Source organism: Oncorhynchus mykiss, chromosome 18 (genome assembly GCF_013265735.2).
Source record: "Oncorhynchus mykiss isolate Arlee chromosome 18, USDA_OmykA_1.1, whole genome shotgun sequence".
Lineage (NCBI taxonomy): Eukaryota > Metazoa > Chordata > Actinopteri > Salmoniformes > Salmonidae > Oncorhynchus > Oncorhynchus mykiss.
Genome location: NC_048582.1, coordinates 48,412,471 through 48,425,464, shown reverse-complemented (window position 1 = coordinate 48,425,464; position 12,994 = coordinate 48,412,471). Strand labels below are relative to the sequence as shown.

Genomic DNA, 12,994 nt, shown 5'->3' with positions numbered 1-12,994 from the left:
TATAAGTTTGACTTACGCCATGAACGTGATGTGACTTGGACGCTGCCGCCGCCACCGCCACTGTGTTTCTTCGCAAACACATCTGTCACACTCACTCAGTCATTCTTTCTTTCTCTACTCTCGCTCTCTTTCTCATAACGTTGATTTAGATTCAATAGCTCCTGTCGCGCTGTGCAGCCAGATTGTGAAAAGGGTGCCAAAAATGATCGGTCACAAAGGTAGCACTTTAACACCAAGATATTATAAAGCACTTGGATTTTAGGCAGAACCACTCTCGGCGCATAGGTAATGAGAGAGACTCAAGCTCGCCTATCTACCTCCTCTTCCTCTCCTCGTCCTCTCCTCCTTTCCTCCTCTTAACTCTTGAATGCCCTCCTCTTTCTTCCCGGCCTCCTCTCCTTCTCCTCCTCTTCCTCGCCTCTGCTCTCCTTTCATCTCCCTCCTCTCCCCATGTCCTCCCCCCTCTACCTCCTCTCCTCTTCCTCGTCTCCGCTCTCCTTTCCTCTCCCTCCTCTCCTCGTGTCCTCTCCCCTCTACCTCTCCTCTCCCCCTCAAGGCCAGATCCATCTCTCTTAGCCTCTTCTTCTCCTCACCATTCTCTCATAATTGCGTGATGACAGAAATACGAGCAGTGAATATGATGGCCAAGTTACTCAGGGAACCTCAGGATAACAGTCTGAGTTGGGTGGTAAAACTAAGCTGAGTGGTAAAACTAAGTGGGGATTTGGTAATAAAACTGAAAGGATATTTGAATCTGATGACACCTACAGTATATTCCTTGTGTCCTAGTGATATCTGACACTCTGGTAACCAAGCTAAGTATTGGTGTGCTGTTTAAATCTGCCGATGACAGAATTTCGCCTGTATGCTAACCATATCTCACTGTCTTTGTGACCACTTGTTCCTTCTCTTCTCAGAGCTTCTTTGATGGATGGGATGTCACCAAGAAGAAGGACAAGACTAAAGGGAGACATGACAGTTTGCTGGGGCGTAAGTTCTGTTCAGACCCTCGCTCTGGAATGGAGTAGTATGCCACATATGGAAGAACATTTGCAGGAAAGCTACTGTAACTTAACTTTGTTTCAAATTAGTGTACCAATTATAACATGTCCTCAAGTCAATTGCTATCGACAACCACTATTTAAAAATCTTTGTTTTGTTTAACATCTTTATTAGTGTCCCTTTAAAAGATAATATACATCTGAAATAAAGATGACATAAAAGTCCCTCTCCCCTGTAGATGATCTCTCCCCTGTTGATGATCTCTCCCCTGTTGATGATCTCTCCCCTGTTGATGATCTCTCCCCTGTTGATGATCTCTCCCCTGTAGATGATCTCTCCCCTGTAGATGATCTCTCCCCTGTTGATGATCTCTCCCCTGTTGATGATCTCTCCCCTGTAGATGATCTCTCCCCTGTAGATGATCTCTCCCCTGTAGATGATCTCTCCCCTGTAGATGATCTCTCCCCTGTTGATGATCTCTCCCCTGTTGATGATCTCTCCCCTGTAGATGATCTCTCCCCTGTAGATGATCTCTCCCCTGTTGATGATCTCTCCCCTGTTGATGATCTCTCCCCTGTAGATGATCTCTCCCCTGTAGATGATCTCTCCCCTGTAGATGATCTCTGTTGTTGATGATCTCTCCCCTGTAGATGATCTCTCCCCTGTAGATTATCTCTGTTGTTGATGATCTCTCCCCTGTTGATGATCTCTCTTATTGATGATCTCTCCCCTGTTGATAATCTCTCTTGTTGATGATATCTCCCCTGTTGATGATCTCTCCCCTGTAGATGATCTCTCTTGTTGATGATCTCCCCTGTTGATGATCTCTCCTCTGTTGATGATCTCTCTTGTTGATGATCTCTCTTGTTGATGATCTGTCTTGTTGATGACCTACCTCCCCTGTAGATGATCGTCATCGAGTCAAGCTACACTCTCTCCTAGCAGACCCCAACTCTGACTATGGCAATGCCAACTACATAGACGTAAGTTACACGCTCTCTCTCTCTCTCGCTCTCTCTCTCTCACCACGCTCCTCCTCCTCACTCTTTACTGTCTCTGTCCACAGTTGCTCCTTAAACTGAGACTCAGCCATATGATCAGCTGTGGGAACCAAAGATATTGCAGAGTGACTTACGATGTAAGAGGCTGCACTTCTGAGCATCCACACAGCTTCTGAGCATGCGCACGGGAGTTGGCTTTACTCTATTGCAATGTGATAGCTGTGTGACAACAACTGCTGCAGAGATTAGTCTCTCGCCTCACATGGAAGACTTCCTGATATTCTAATTTTATCTTTGTATTGTTGTGTTCCTTTAAGCTGTGTGTCTGGCCCAGTGCTAGAGAAGTGCTGGAGGACGATAGACTCGTGGGTAATATAATCTCTCCCAGCAGCTGTCTGTAGACTGGCCACAGGAAGGAGAGACTCTTGTGTAATGTAGTCTCTCCCAGTAGCTGTATGTATGCTTGAGACAGGAAGGAGACTCTTGGGTAATGTTGTCTACCCCAGCAGCAGTTTGTAGGCTGGCCACAAACGTCTCATAATAATGGCTGGAACCGAGCAAATGGAATGGTATCAAACACATAGAAACCATGTGTTTGATGTATTTGATACCATTCCACTGATTCCTCTTCAGTCACTACCATGATTCCATCCTCCTCAATTAAGGTGTCACCAACCTCCTGTGGTCTAAGGATGTCTAACCTAATGTTCCAGTCTACAGGGACACCCGTCCGAAGTGTGCGAGGATGTGACAGTCAGAGACTCCCACTGTACTGCGTGTGGACAGGTAGTCTTTCCCAACAACCCTCTCTGGGCTTGGCCTCAGTTGGCTGGCCAGTACACTGTGACAGTGAGGATATCCACTTAAAGAGGATTGTCCCCTCAACCTGGCTTTGTCCCTGTATCCCTGGGGGTACTGGAATAGATTTGAGATGGACATCGTCTCAGCAACACCACAGATCCTTTAAGATCCTATAAGATCCTTTAATATCCTATAAGCTAGGAGTCTCTGTGTCCTCTGTGACGGCTGACGACTCGTCCAAAAGCTCTCCTAAGTCGACTCCGAGCGGTGACTCGCTCTGTCTGTCTGATGATATCAAATGCCTGATCCTGTTCATCTGGCATTCAGTTAGTTGTGATCTCAACTGTTCAGCTCCAGTGAGTCTCATCCAGGAAGGCTTAGCCAAGCCTAGTACTGTACCAGTTCATACCTCATCCCAGACACGTTCTCTCCCGGCTCTGTGTCAAAGCTGAACAGCTAGTACTGTAGCTAGTGTTGGAGGGATATACAATTTGTGTGCTTGAGCTAGGGCCAAGCAGTGTGTGTGTGTGTGTGTGTGTGTGTGTGTGTGTGTGTGTGTGTGTGTGTGTGTGTGTATATGTGGAGGCGTTGCTTAATACACACGCAGTACAGGTTACGTAAAGGTGACATTCACAAAAACCTCTTTTAGCAATTATTTATCTTTGATGAACACAGTCCGTTCAGTGAAGTGCCCAATGAGAGCAGGAAAGAGCGTACGGGGTTCGACTGCATTCGTCTCCCTTCACTCAAAGAAAAGGAGAATATAAGAATAAGTCAAATGGACAGAATAGAAAAGCTAAAATTGACAGAAAATAAAAGGTCAAATGAGCGCTGACTCAGCAGGTTGAGGTGGAAGGGAAGGACAATGTGTTTGTGTTGCAGCTCATGGAGAGTGTCCCGCCCGTCCACCCCCTCTTGCCCTTTGTGAGCACACTGGTTCCATTCTCCGTTCACCCTCCTCTAGTTCTGCCTGAAAGTTTCATTAGCATATGGGCCTTGCGAAGAAACCTGTGACATTGTTAGGGCTGTCTACACCACTGTCTGCATGTTGTGGCAGGACCCCTGACTAGCCTTCCCGCTAGGCTAACCCACCCCCAGACGCCATACTAAATTATTCATGTGAGTAGGAGAAAGGGAGGAATGGAGGGGTGAATGGAGAGATCAGGGGGGGAAATAAGGGTCCACTGTCGTTCCGACATTCTTCAAAAAGCTTCAATGGAAAAGCAGCACATTGTCTGGCTCTGATTTGGTGTTAACCTAACTGTTTTCATGGATGGTGGGGCTTGGGTTTGACTAGATAGGAGGAGGGTTTGGTCGTAGTAAAAGTATAGTATGTCTTGTTCACTTAGTGTTCCATGACCACAACAACTACAGGAAGTTCAAGAAAAAAAAGTTGGTTTCTACCTCTTTGCCATGGCAACAGTGTGTGAGGCATGATGAAACAATCTCTTTCTCTCTCTCATCCCCCTGTTCTTTAATCTCAATAATTAGCTTTTTTTCCCTTGCTTCCTTCCTTCCATCTTTCTCTCTTTCTCCTTCCTTCTTTTCGTGACCTCTGGGACCTCTTAGATCCGGATAAACAGGGAAGTAAGTACTACTGCTTCTCTTCTCTTTCTTTTCCATCTATCTTCCCGCTCACCCTGTGCCCCCTGCGTACCGCCTTACTTCCTTCCCCCTTTCCATCGCTCCACCACTTTCTAATCTCTCTGTCTATGAGCCCCCCCCCCCCCCCCCAGCCCTAGACACCAGCAGCTCCCCAGAGTTTAATTTAGCCAAACCTGCTCTGTTACACCACTACACTCACTCTCATCTGCAGCCATACTAGACTCACTTAGAGTAAAGGATTTGTATGAGGTTTGTCTGTCCCCCATCACAGCAGAGATGACACAAAGCATGTCTTACTGTAGGCAAGTCTGTCCCAATAGACAGAACCAGCCGTTAGAGCTTTGTATTATATATTACACCTGTCCCCCATCAGAAATCGCACAAAGGAACCAATGGGAGGAGCACAGTCTAAGGGTGGATCCTAAATGCCCCCCTATTACCTATACAGTGCGCTACTTTTGGCCAGAGCCTCAAAGGTCTGTCTATTCCCTATATAGTTAATTACTTTTGGCTAGAGCTCAGATATGCCCTGAAGGCAGTAGAGACCCATGCAGATAAATCATGCAGGGCCAAAGCGAGGACAGATACACAAACTCAGCTCCAGTGGTGGAAAAAGTACCCAACTGTCATACTTGAGTAAAAGTAAAGATGCCTTAATAGAAAATGACTCAAGTAAAAGTGGGGAATGACCATTGATGTTCTCTTGATTAGACAATTTTCCTGTCCTGCTAAGCATTCAAAATGTAACGAGTACTTTTGGGTGTCAGGGAAAATGTATGGGTTAAAAAGTACATATTGTTCTTTAGGAATGTAGTGAAGTAAAAGTAAAAGTTGTCAAAAATATATATAGTAAAGTAAAGTACACATACCCCCCAAAAACGACTTAAGTAGTACTTTCAAGTATTTTTTCTTAAGTACTTTACAACACTGCTCAGCTCAAATGAGACACAGCGAAGGGCTTCACAGGAAACACTGCACTGCCAGAGCCTTAACATAACATGACTGTTTTCAACCTGTTTTCTGCCCCTGTATCACATTCTGTTGGATGTTTCTCACACATAGATTGTCATTCAGCATTTGGGCTAATCTTCAACCACATAGTGGGCTATCTAGCTGGGTCAAACTAGATTGGTTTGAATGGGGTCCAACTTGCTGTGAAAGAAGAGAACATGTAAAGGGAGAGATTGCGAACTTTGTATTGGCTTTCTTCTTGGCTTTCCATCTTGTGGCAACTTGCTTTCCATCTCATCATGTTGCGACGCTGTGATGTGATTGGTTTTGTCATGGTTTAAGTGTGGTGGGGAGCATGAGTTTTTTATCCTCCATTTTTGAATTTCACACTGCTTGATGTGATGCTGTCTGCTCGCTGTAGGCGGAAGGTGGTGGTTGCCTAGGTGACAGACAGACAGGAAGCACACACACACACACACACACAGTGAAGCACAGAGGATCATGGGAAGGATGAGAATGGGGTCACTGCACTCTAGCATGGCGACTGTCATCCATCTCCTGTCCTCTCTGTGTGGCATGGCACTTATGGAAGTGTGTGTGTGTGTGTGTTCCTTTATAGCCAAGAGTGATGAGGGGACCATGCCCAGGGCTGTATGATTTGTCTTGCTTTACATTCTTGTCTCTCTCTCTCTCTCAAACACACCATGCTCAGAGCTGGTTTGTCTTGCTCAAAGTGATGAGTTAGTCTGGACACACACAGACCATGACTAGCCATCTCATCTGAGTGTCCAGGCTGGATCATAGCACAGTAATGCACCTCCCAGGAGAACAGACAATGACAGACCAGTCAGTGTCAATTGCCTGAAATGAAAGCATTATAATTTCACTTTTGAAGTAACCTTGTGTACTTTATTATTGCTCTATACCTGAACAGGTCATGTCAAAAGGTTGCCTGAACAAAACAAAAAATAATTGGTAGGAGGAAGCTGCCCAATGAGAAAATGACGGTCCCTCTCTCTAGACAGTTATGGCCGCTGTAGAGAAATCTCCTTTAACTCCCTGTAATCCAACAGGCCAACCTTTACAATATGAAAACATTATACTATGAAAACCACTTGTTATTATATCTAGGTGGAAGATGAATACATTGCAAGCTTCACTACATATTCAGTGTCATTCAATACCAGATCAAAAATAAGAGGAGAGGAGACTGAGGGAGGAGCGTGGTGGTGGTTCTTTATCGTGACTCCAGGGACTGTTGTTTACACTGTGTTACTCTGATGTTCAACTCTCTCTCTTTCTCTCTCTTTCTTTTTACCTCTATCCCTTTCTCTCTTTTTTTCCACAGGGGTACCAGCGATCAAACCACTTCATAGCCACCCAAGGTGAGTGCCCTTGGAATACTTTTTCAGAAATCAATGAATGGTAATATACCTTATTCTGCGTGTGCACTGTATGTATGTGTGTGCCTGAGCAGCCAAGCCTCCCAGTTGTTGATATTAAAATAATGATTTGAATTATTAATGTGTAAACACACTGGCTGGTGATCCATCACGTTGTGTGTCTGGGTGTATCTCTATTCTCTACCGCCCAAACCTCTCTCTCTCTCTCTCTCTCTCTCTCTCTCTCAATTGAAGGGGCTTTATTGGCATGGGAAACGTGTTAACATTGCCACAGCAAGTGAAGTAGATAATATACAAAAGTGAAATGAACATTTCAAATGTCATATTATATATATATATATACAGTGTTGTAACGATGTGCAAATGGTTAAAGTACAAAAGGAAAAATAAGTAAACTCAGTTATGGGTTGTATTTACAATAGTGTTTGTTCTTCACTGGTTGCCCTTTTCTTGTGGCAACAGGTCACACATCTTGCTGCTGTGACGGCACACTGTGGTATTTCACCCAGTAGGTATGGGAGTTTATCAAAATTGGGTTTCTTTTCGAATACTTTGTGGATCTGTGTAATCTGAGGGAAAGATGTGTCTCTAATATGGTCATACATTGGGCAGGAAGCTAGGAAGTGCAGCTCAGTTTCCACTTAATTTTGTGTGCAGTGTGCATATAGCCTGTCTTCTCTTGAGAGCCAGGTCTGCCGACGGCAGCCTTTCTCTATAGCAAGGCAAAGCTATTGATTATGCACTGAGTCTGTGCATAGTCAAAGCTATCCTCAAGATTGGGTCAGTCACAGTGGTCAGGTATTCTGCCGCTGTGTACTCTCTCTTTTAGGGCCAAATAGCATTCTAGTTTGCTCTGATTTTCTGTTCATTCTTTCCAATGTGTCAAGTAATTATCTTTTTGTTTTTTCATGATTTGTTTGCGTCTAATTGTGTTGTTGTCCTGGGGCTCTGTGGGGTCTGTTTGTGTTTGTGAACAGGGCCCCAGGACCAGCTTGTTTAGGGGATTCTTCTCTAGGTTCATCAGCTTCCTTTTATGTGGTTGTAGAATGTAACGGCTCTTTTCTGGATATTTATCATTAGGGGGTAACAGCCTAATTCTGCTCTCCATGCATTATTTTGTGTTTTACATTGTACACTGGCGATATTTTTTGCAGAATTCTGCATGCAGAGTCTCAATTTTGTGTCTGTGCCATTTTGTGAATTCTTGGTTGGTGAGCGGACCCCAGACCTCACAACCATAGAGAGCAATGGGTTCTGTAACTGATTCAGATATTTTTAGACAGATCCTAATTGGTATGTTGAATTTTATGTTCCTTTTGATGGCATCGAAGGCCCTTCTTGTCTTGTCTCTGAGATTGTTCACAGCTTTGTGGAAGTTACCTGTGGTGATGATGTTTAGGTCAAGGTATGAATAGTTATTTTTTTGTGCTCTAGAGCAATGATGTCTAAAGGGAATTTGTATTTGTGGTCCTGGCGACTAGACCTTTTTTGGAACACCATTATTTTGGTCTTACTGAGATCTACTGTCAGTGCACAGGTCTGGCTGAAGCTGTGTAGAAGATCTAGGTGCTGCTGTAAGCCCACCTTGGTTGGCGACAGAAGCACCAGATAATCAGCAAACAGTCGACATTTGACTTCAGATTCTAGTAAAGTGAGGCCAGGTGCTGCAGACTGTTCTAGTGCCCTCTAGTGCCCTGACAGCTTTGCACACTATTGGCATTCTCTCAACCAGCTTCATGAGGTAGTCACCTGGAATGAATTTCAATTAACAGGTGTGCCTTGTTAAGTTCGTTTGTGGAATTTCTTTCCTTCTTAATGCGGTGAGCCAATCAGTTATGTTGTGACAAGGTAGGGGTGGTATACAGAAGATATTCCTATTTTTGGTAAAATACCAAGTCCATATTATGGCAAGAACAGCTCAAATAAGAAAAGAGAAATGACAGTCCATCATTACTTTAAGACATGAAGGTCAGTCAATACGGAACATTTCAAAAACTTTGAATGTTTCTTCAAGTGCTATGATGAAACTGACTCTCACGAGGACCGCCACAGGATTGGAAGACACAGAGTTACCTCTGCTGCAGAGGATATGTTTATTAGAGTTACCAGCCTCCGAAATGGCAGCCCAAATAAATGCTTCACCTAGTTCAAGTAACAGACACATCTCAACATCAACTCTTCAGAGGAGACTGTGTGAATCATGTCTTCATGGTCGAATAGCTTCAAAGAAACCACTACTAAAGGACACCAATACGAAGAAGAGACTTGCTTAGGCCAAGAAACACGAGCAATGGACATTAGACCGGTGGAAATTTGTCCTTTGGTCTGGAGTTCAAATTTGAGATTTTTGGTTCCAACCGCTGTGTCTTTGTGAGACGTGGTGTGGGTGAATGAAGGATCTCCGCAGGTGTATTTCCCACCATAAAGCATGGAGGAGGAGGTGTTATGGTGTGAGGGTGCTTTGCTGGTGACACTGATTTATTTACAATTCAAGGCACACTTAACCAGCACGGTTACCACAGCATTCTGCAGCGATATGCCATCCCATCTGGTTTGGGCTTAGTGGGACTAGCATTTGTTTTTCAACAGGAAAATGACCCAACACACCTTTTTGCACTATTGGTTAGAGCCTGTAAGTAAGCATTTCACTGTAAGGTTGAATTCGGCACACATGACAAATAAACTTTGATTTGATTTGAAACCCTCATGCCAAATTGAGTAAAAGGCTTTTTTGAAATCAACAAAGCATGAGAAGACTTTGCCTTTGCTTTGGTTTGTTTGTTTGTCAATTAGGGTGTGCAGAATGAATATGTGGTCTGTCGTACAATAATTTGGTAGAAAGCCAATTTGACATTCATTTTTCTGTCCCGCTGTGATGTCGAAGTGGTCAGGGTCTGGGGCGGACTGGTGTCAAGACTTTTTTTGGGAGCTGAGGTGGGCTGTTCTGCTGGCTTCTCTGCGGGGGTGGCCACCTCTCTAATGGCTTGTTCTCTGTCATACACCATCCCCCTCACCCTCTCCTCCAGCAGTCTGATCCTCTCCTCTAGTGCTCTGTTCTTCTCCTGCTTCTCCTCTTTCTACTGTAGATGTTGTCTCACTACAATCCAGAGTGCAGATACAGTTGAAGTCAGAAATGTACATACACTTAGATTGGAGTCATTATTAAATCTCATTTTTCAGACACTCCACAAATGTCTTGTTAACAAACTATAGTTTTGGCAAGTCGGTTAGGACATCTACTTTGTGCATGACACAAGTAATTTTCCCATCAATTGTTTACAGACAGATTATTTCACTTATTATTCACTGTATCACAATTCCAGTGGGTCAGAAGTTTACATACACCAAGTTGACTGTGCCTTTAAACACCTTGGGAAATTCCAGTCATGGCTTTAGAGGCTTCTGATAGGCTAATTGACATAATTTGAGTCAATTGGAGGTGTACCTGTGGATGTACCTGTGGATGTATTTCAAGGCCTACCTTAAAACTCAATGACTCTTTGCTTGACATCATGGGAAAATCAAAATAAATCAGCCAAGACCCCAGAATTTTTTTTGTAGACCTCCACAAGCCTGGTTCATCATTGGGAGCAATTTTCAAACATCTGAAGGTACCACGTTCATCCCTACGAAGAATAGTACACAAGTATAAACACCAGGGGACCATGCTACCGTCATACAGCTCAGGAAGGAGACACGTTCTGTCTCCTAGAGATGAACGTACTTTGGTGCGAAAAGTGCAAATCAATCCCAGAACAACAACTAATGACATTGTGAAGATGCTGGAGGAAACAGGTACAAAAGTATCTATATCCACAGTAAAAGGAGTCCTATATCGACATAACCCGAAAGGCCGATCAGCAAGGAAGAAGTCACTGCTCCAAAACCGCCATAAAAAATCCAGACTAATGTTTGCAACTGCACATGGGGACAAAAATCGTACTTTTTGGAGAAGTGTCCTCTGGTCTGATGAAACAAAAATAGAACTGTTTGGCCATAATGACCATCGTTATGTTTGGAGGAAAAAGGGTGCGCTTGCAAGCCGAAGAACACCATCCCAACCGTGAAGCATTGGGGTGGCAGCATCGTGTTGTGTGGGTGCTTTGCGTCAGGAGGGACTGGTGCACTTCACAAAATAGATGGCATCATGAGGGAGGAAAATTATGTGGATATATTGAAGCAACATCTCAAGTTATCAGTCAGGCAGGAAGTTAAAGCATGTCCGCAAATGGGTCTTCCAAATGGACAATGACCCCACGTATACTTCCAAAGTTGTGGCAAAATGGCTTAAAGACAACAAAGTCAAGGTATTGGAGTGGCCATCACAAAGCCCTGACCTCAATCCTATAGAACATTTGTGGGCAGAACTGAAAAAGCGTGTGCGAGCAAGGAGGCCTACCCATCTGACTCAGTTACACCAGCTCTGTCAGGAGGAGCTCTGTCAGGCTTATGGAAGGCTACCTGAAATGTTTGACCCAAGTTAAACAATTTAAAGGCAATACTACCAAATACTAATTGAGTGTATGTAAACTTCCCACCCAATAGGAATGTGATGAAAGAAATAAAAGCTGAAATAAATCATTCTCTCTACTATTATTCTGACATTTCACATTCTTAAAATAAAGTGGTGAACCTAACTGACCTAAAACAAGTAGTTTTTACTAGGATTAAATGTCAGGAATTGTGAAAACTGAGATTAAATGTATTTGGCTAAGGTGTATGTAAACTTCTGACTCTCTCCCCCTCCAGCTCTCCAGGTCTAGGGGTGTTGTTGTGCTGGACTGTTGTCTGGGTCTGTGCTAACTGGAATGTAATCACCTGCTGTTCCAGATCCACCTGCCTTACCTCCAGCTGGGTAAATGTATCCTTCATTTCAATGAAGGAGTGGTATTCTGTGCTGGGAGGCTGACTTTCCACTTTGGGTTGCTCATCTGTGGGGTTATATAATGAAGAGATCCGGTCTGATCCGCTCTCGGTAGGGGTATCTTTCTCATGGGAGAGCTTCTCCCGTTGAGCTATTTCTTTGATTACATGAAAGTCCAGCTGAAACTGTTTGCGGTTGTCCTGTACCAATACTGTTCCAGACTTACGAAGATTTATATTAGATGACTCCGAGTCCTCGTTGTCTAGTATCCTGAGGGGTAGTGTGTTAATATAGCACTGTACCATGCCAGGGGATGGTCTGTGTGGAAGATAAGGTTGCTTTTGTTCCCATTTTTATAATGGTCATCAAGATGTGTCTCTTGATTTTCCACAAGGAGCTTCATTTTGTACTCTTTTTGTGTCTTATCATTCTTTACATACACAGAGTACTGTATTTGTATTACCTCTGAACAGCAGGAGGGTGCTTCTAAGGCCTCTCCATTTGGTTGGTGCTCTCCTGCCATTGCTGGGCTCAAGGGCTTTGACACCTTTCACTTCACACGTTAGTGCTGATTGAAGTTGTATTTCTTTGTCCTAGCAAGGTTGGTAACCTTACCAGTCAGTCCTTATTAAGTAAAATATTTCATTGTAATGTGTTTTTCTTCTTGGTGTTTGAAAGTCCAAAATTGCCTCAGACTAAGCATTACTCACTCAGTTCCAGGTTTGATGGTGTTTTCAGGCTTCTATTTGTTTGACAGCATTTGCTGTATAGCTTGGGAATAATAATCCTTCGGTTTAGGAAGCATTCCAGGGAATTCCAAGTAATTCCATCCAAAATCAGGTTGTAGGTTTGGAGTTTTGATTTGGAGTGAAGGTTATGTTGTTTAGGGTAGCATCTTGTATATGTCCCTACCAAAAAATCCAAGTTTGTCTAACTCTTAATCTATACATTTTTTAAAAACATGCAGAAAAATGGGTGAGCTCATATTCTCTCTCTCTGTTATTTATATATATATATATATATATATACAGTGCCTTGCGAAAGTATTCGGCCCCCTTGAACTTTGCGACCTTTTGCCACATTTCAGGCTTCAAACATAAAGATATAAAACTGTATTTTTTTGTGAAGAATCAACAACAAGTGGGACACAATCATGAAGTGGAACGACATTTATTGGATATTTCAAACTTTTTTAACAGTTCAAAAACTGAAAAATTGGGCGTGCAAAATTATTCAGCCCCCTTAAGTTAATACTTTGTAGTGCCACCTTTTACAGCTGTAAGTCGCTTGGGGTATGTCTCCATCAGTTTTGCACATCGAGAGACTGAAATTTTTTCCCATTCCTCCTTGCAAAACAGCTCGAGCTC

At 43.5% G+C, this 12,994-nt stretch overlaps 1 protein-coding gene across 8 annotated transcripts in view; it reads left to right on the top strand.

The window, feature by feature from the left end:
• The window catches only part of LOC110496838 (receptor-type tyrosine-protein phosphatase U), a 269,433-nt gene that overhangs the window by 235,883 nt on the left and 20,556 nt on the right, over positions 1–12,994 (top strand). For 3 of the 8 annotated variants that reach the window (XM_036952973.1, XM_036952972.1, XM_036952971.1), the window contains 5 exons: positions 918–990; positions 1,909–1,985; positions 2,069–2,140; positions 4,374–4,391; positions 6,709–6,745. In XM_036952973.1, coding sequence (XP_036808868.1) covers positions 918–990; positions 1,909–1,985; positions 2,069–2,140; positions 4,374–4,391; positions 6,709–6,745 — 277 coding nt within the window. The remainder of the gene's footprint in view (positions 1–917; positions 991–1,908; positions 1,986–2,068; positions 2,141–4,373; positions 4,392–6,708; positions 6,746–12,994) is intronic. The other 5 variants (XM_036952976.1, XM_036952978.1, XM_036952977.1 and 2 more) reach the window with 2 other exon arrangements.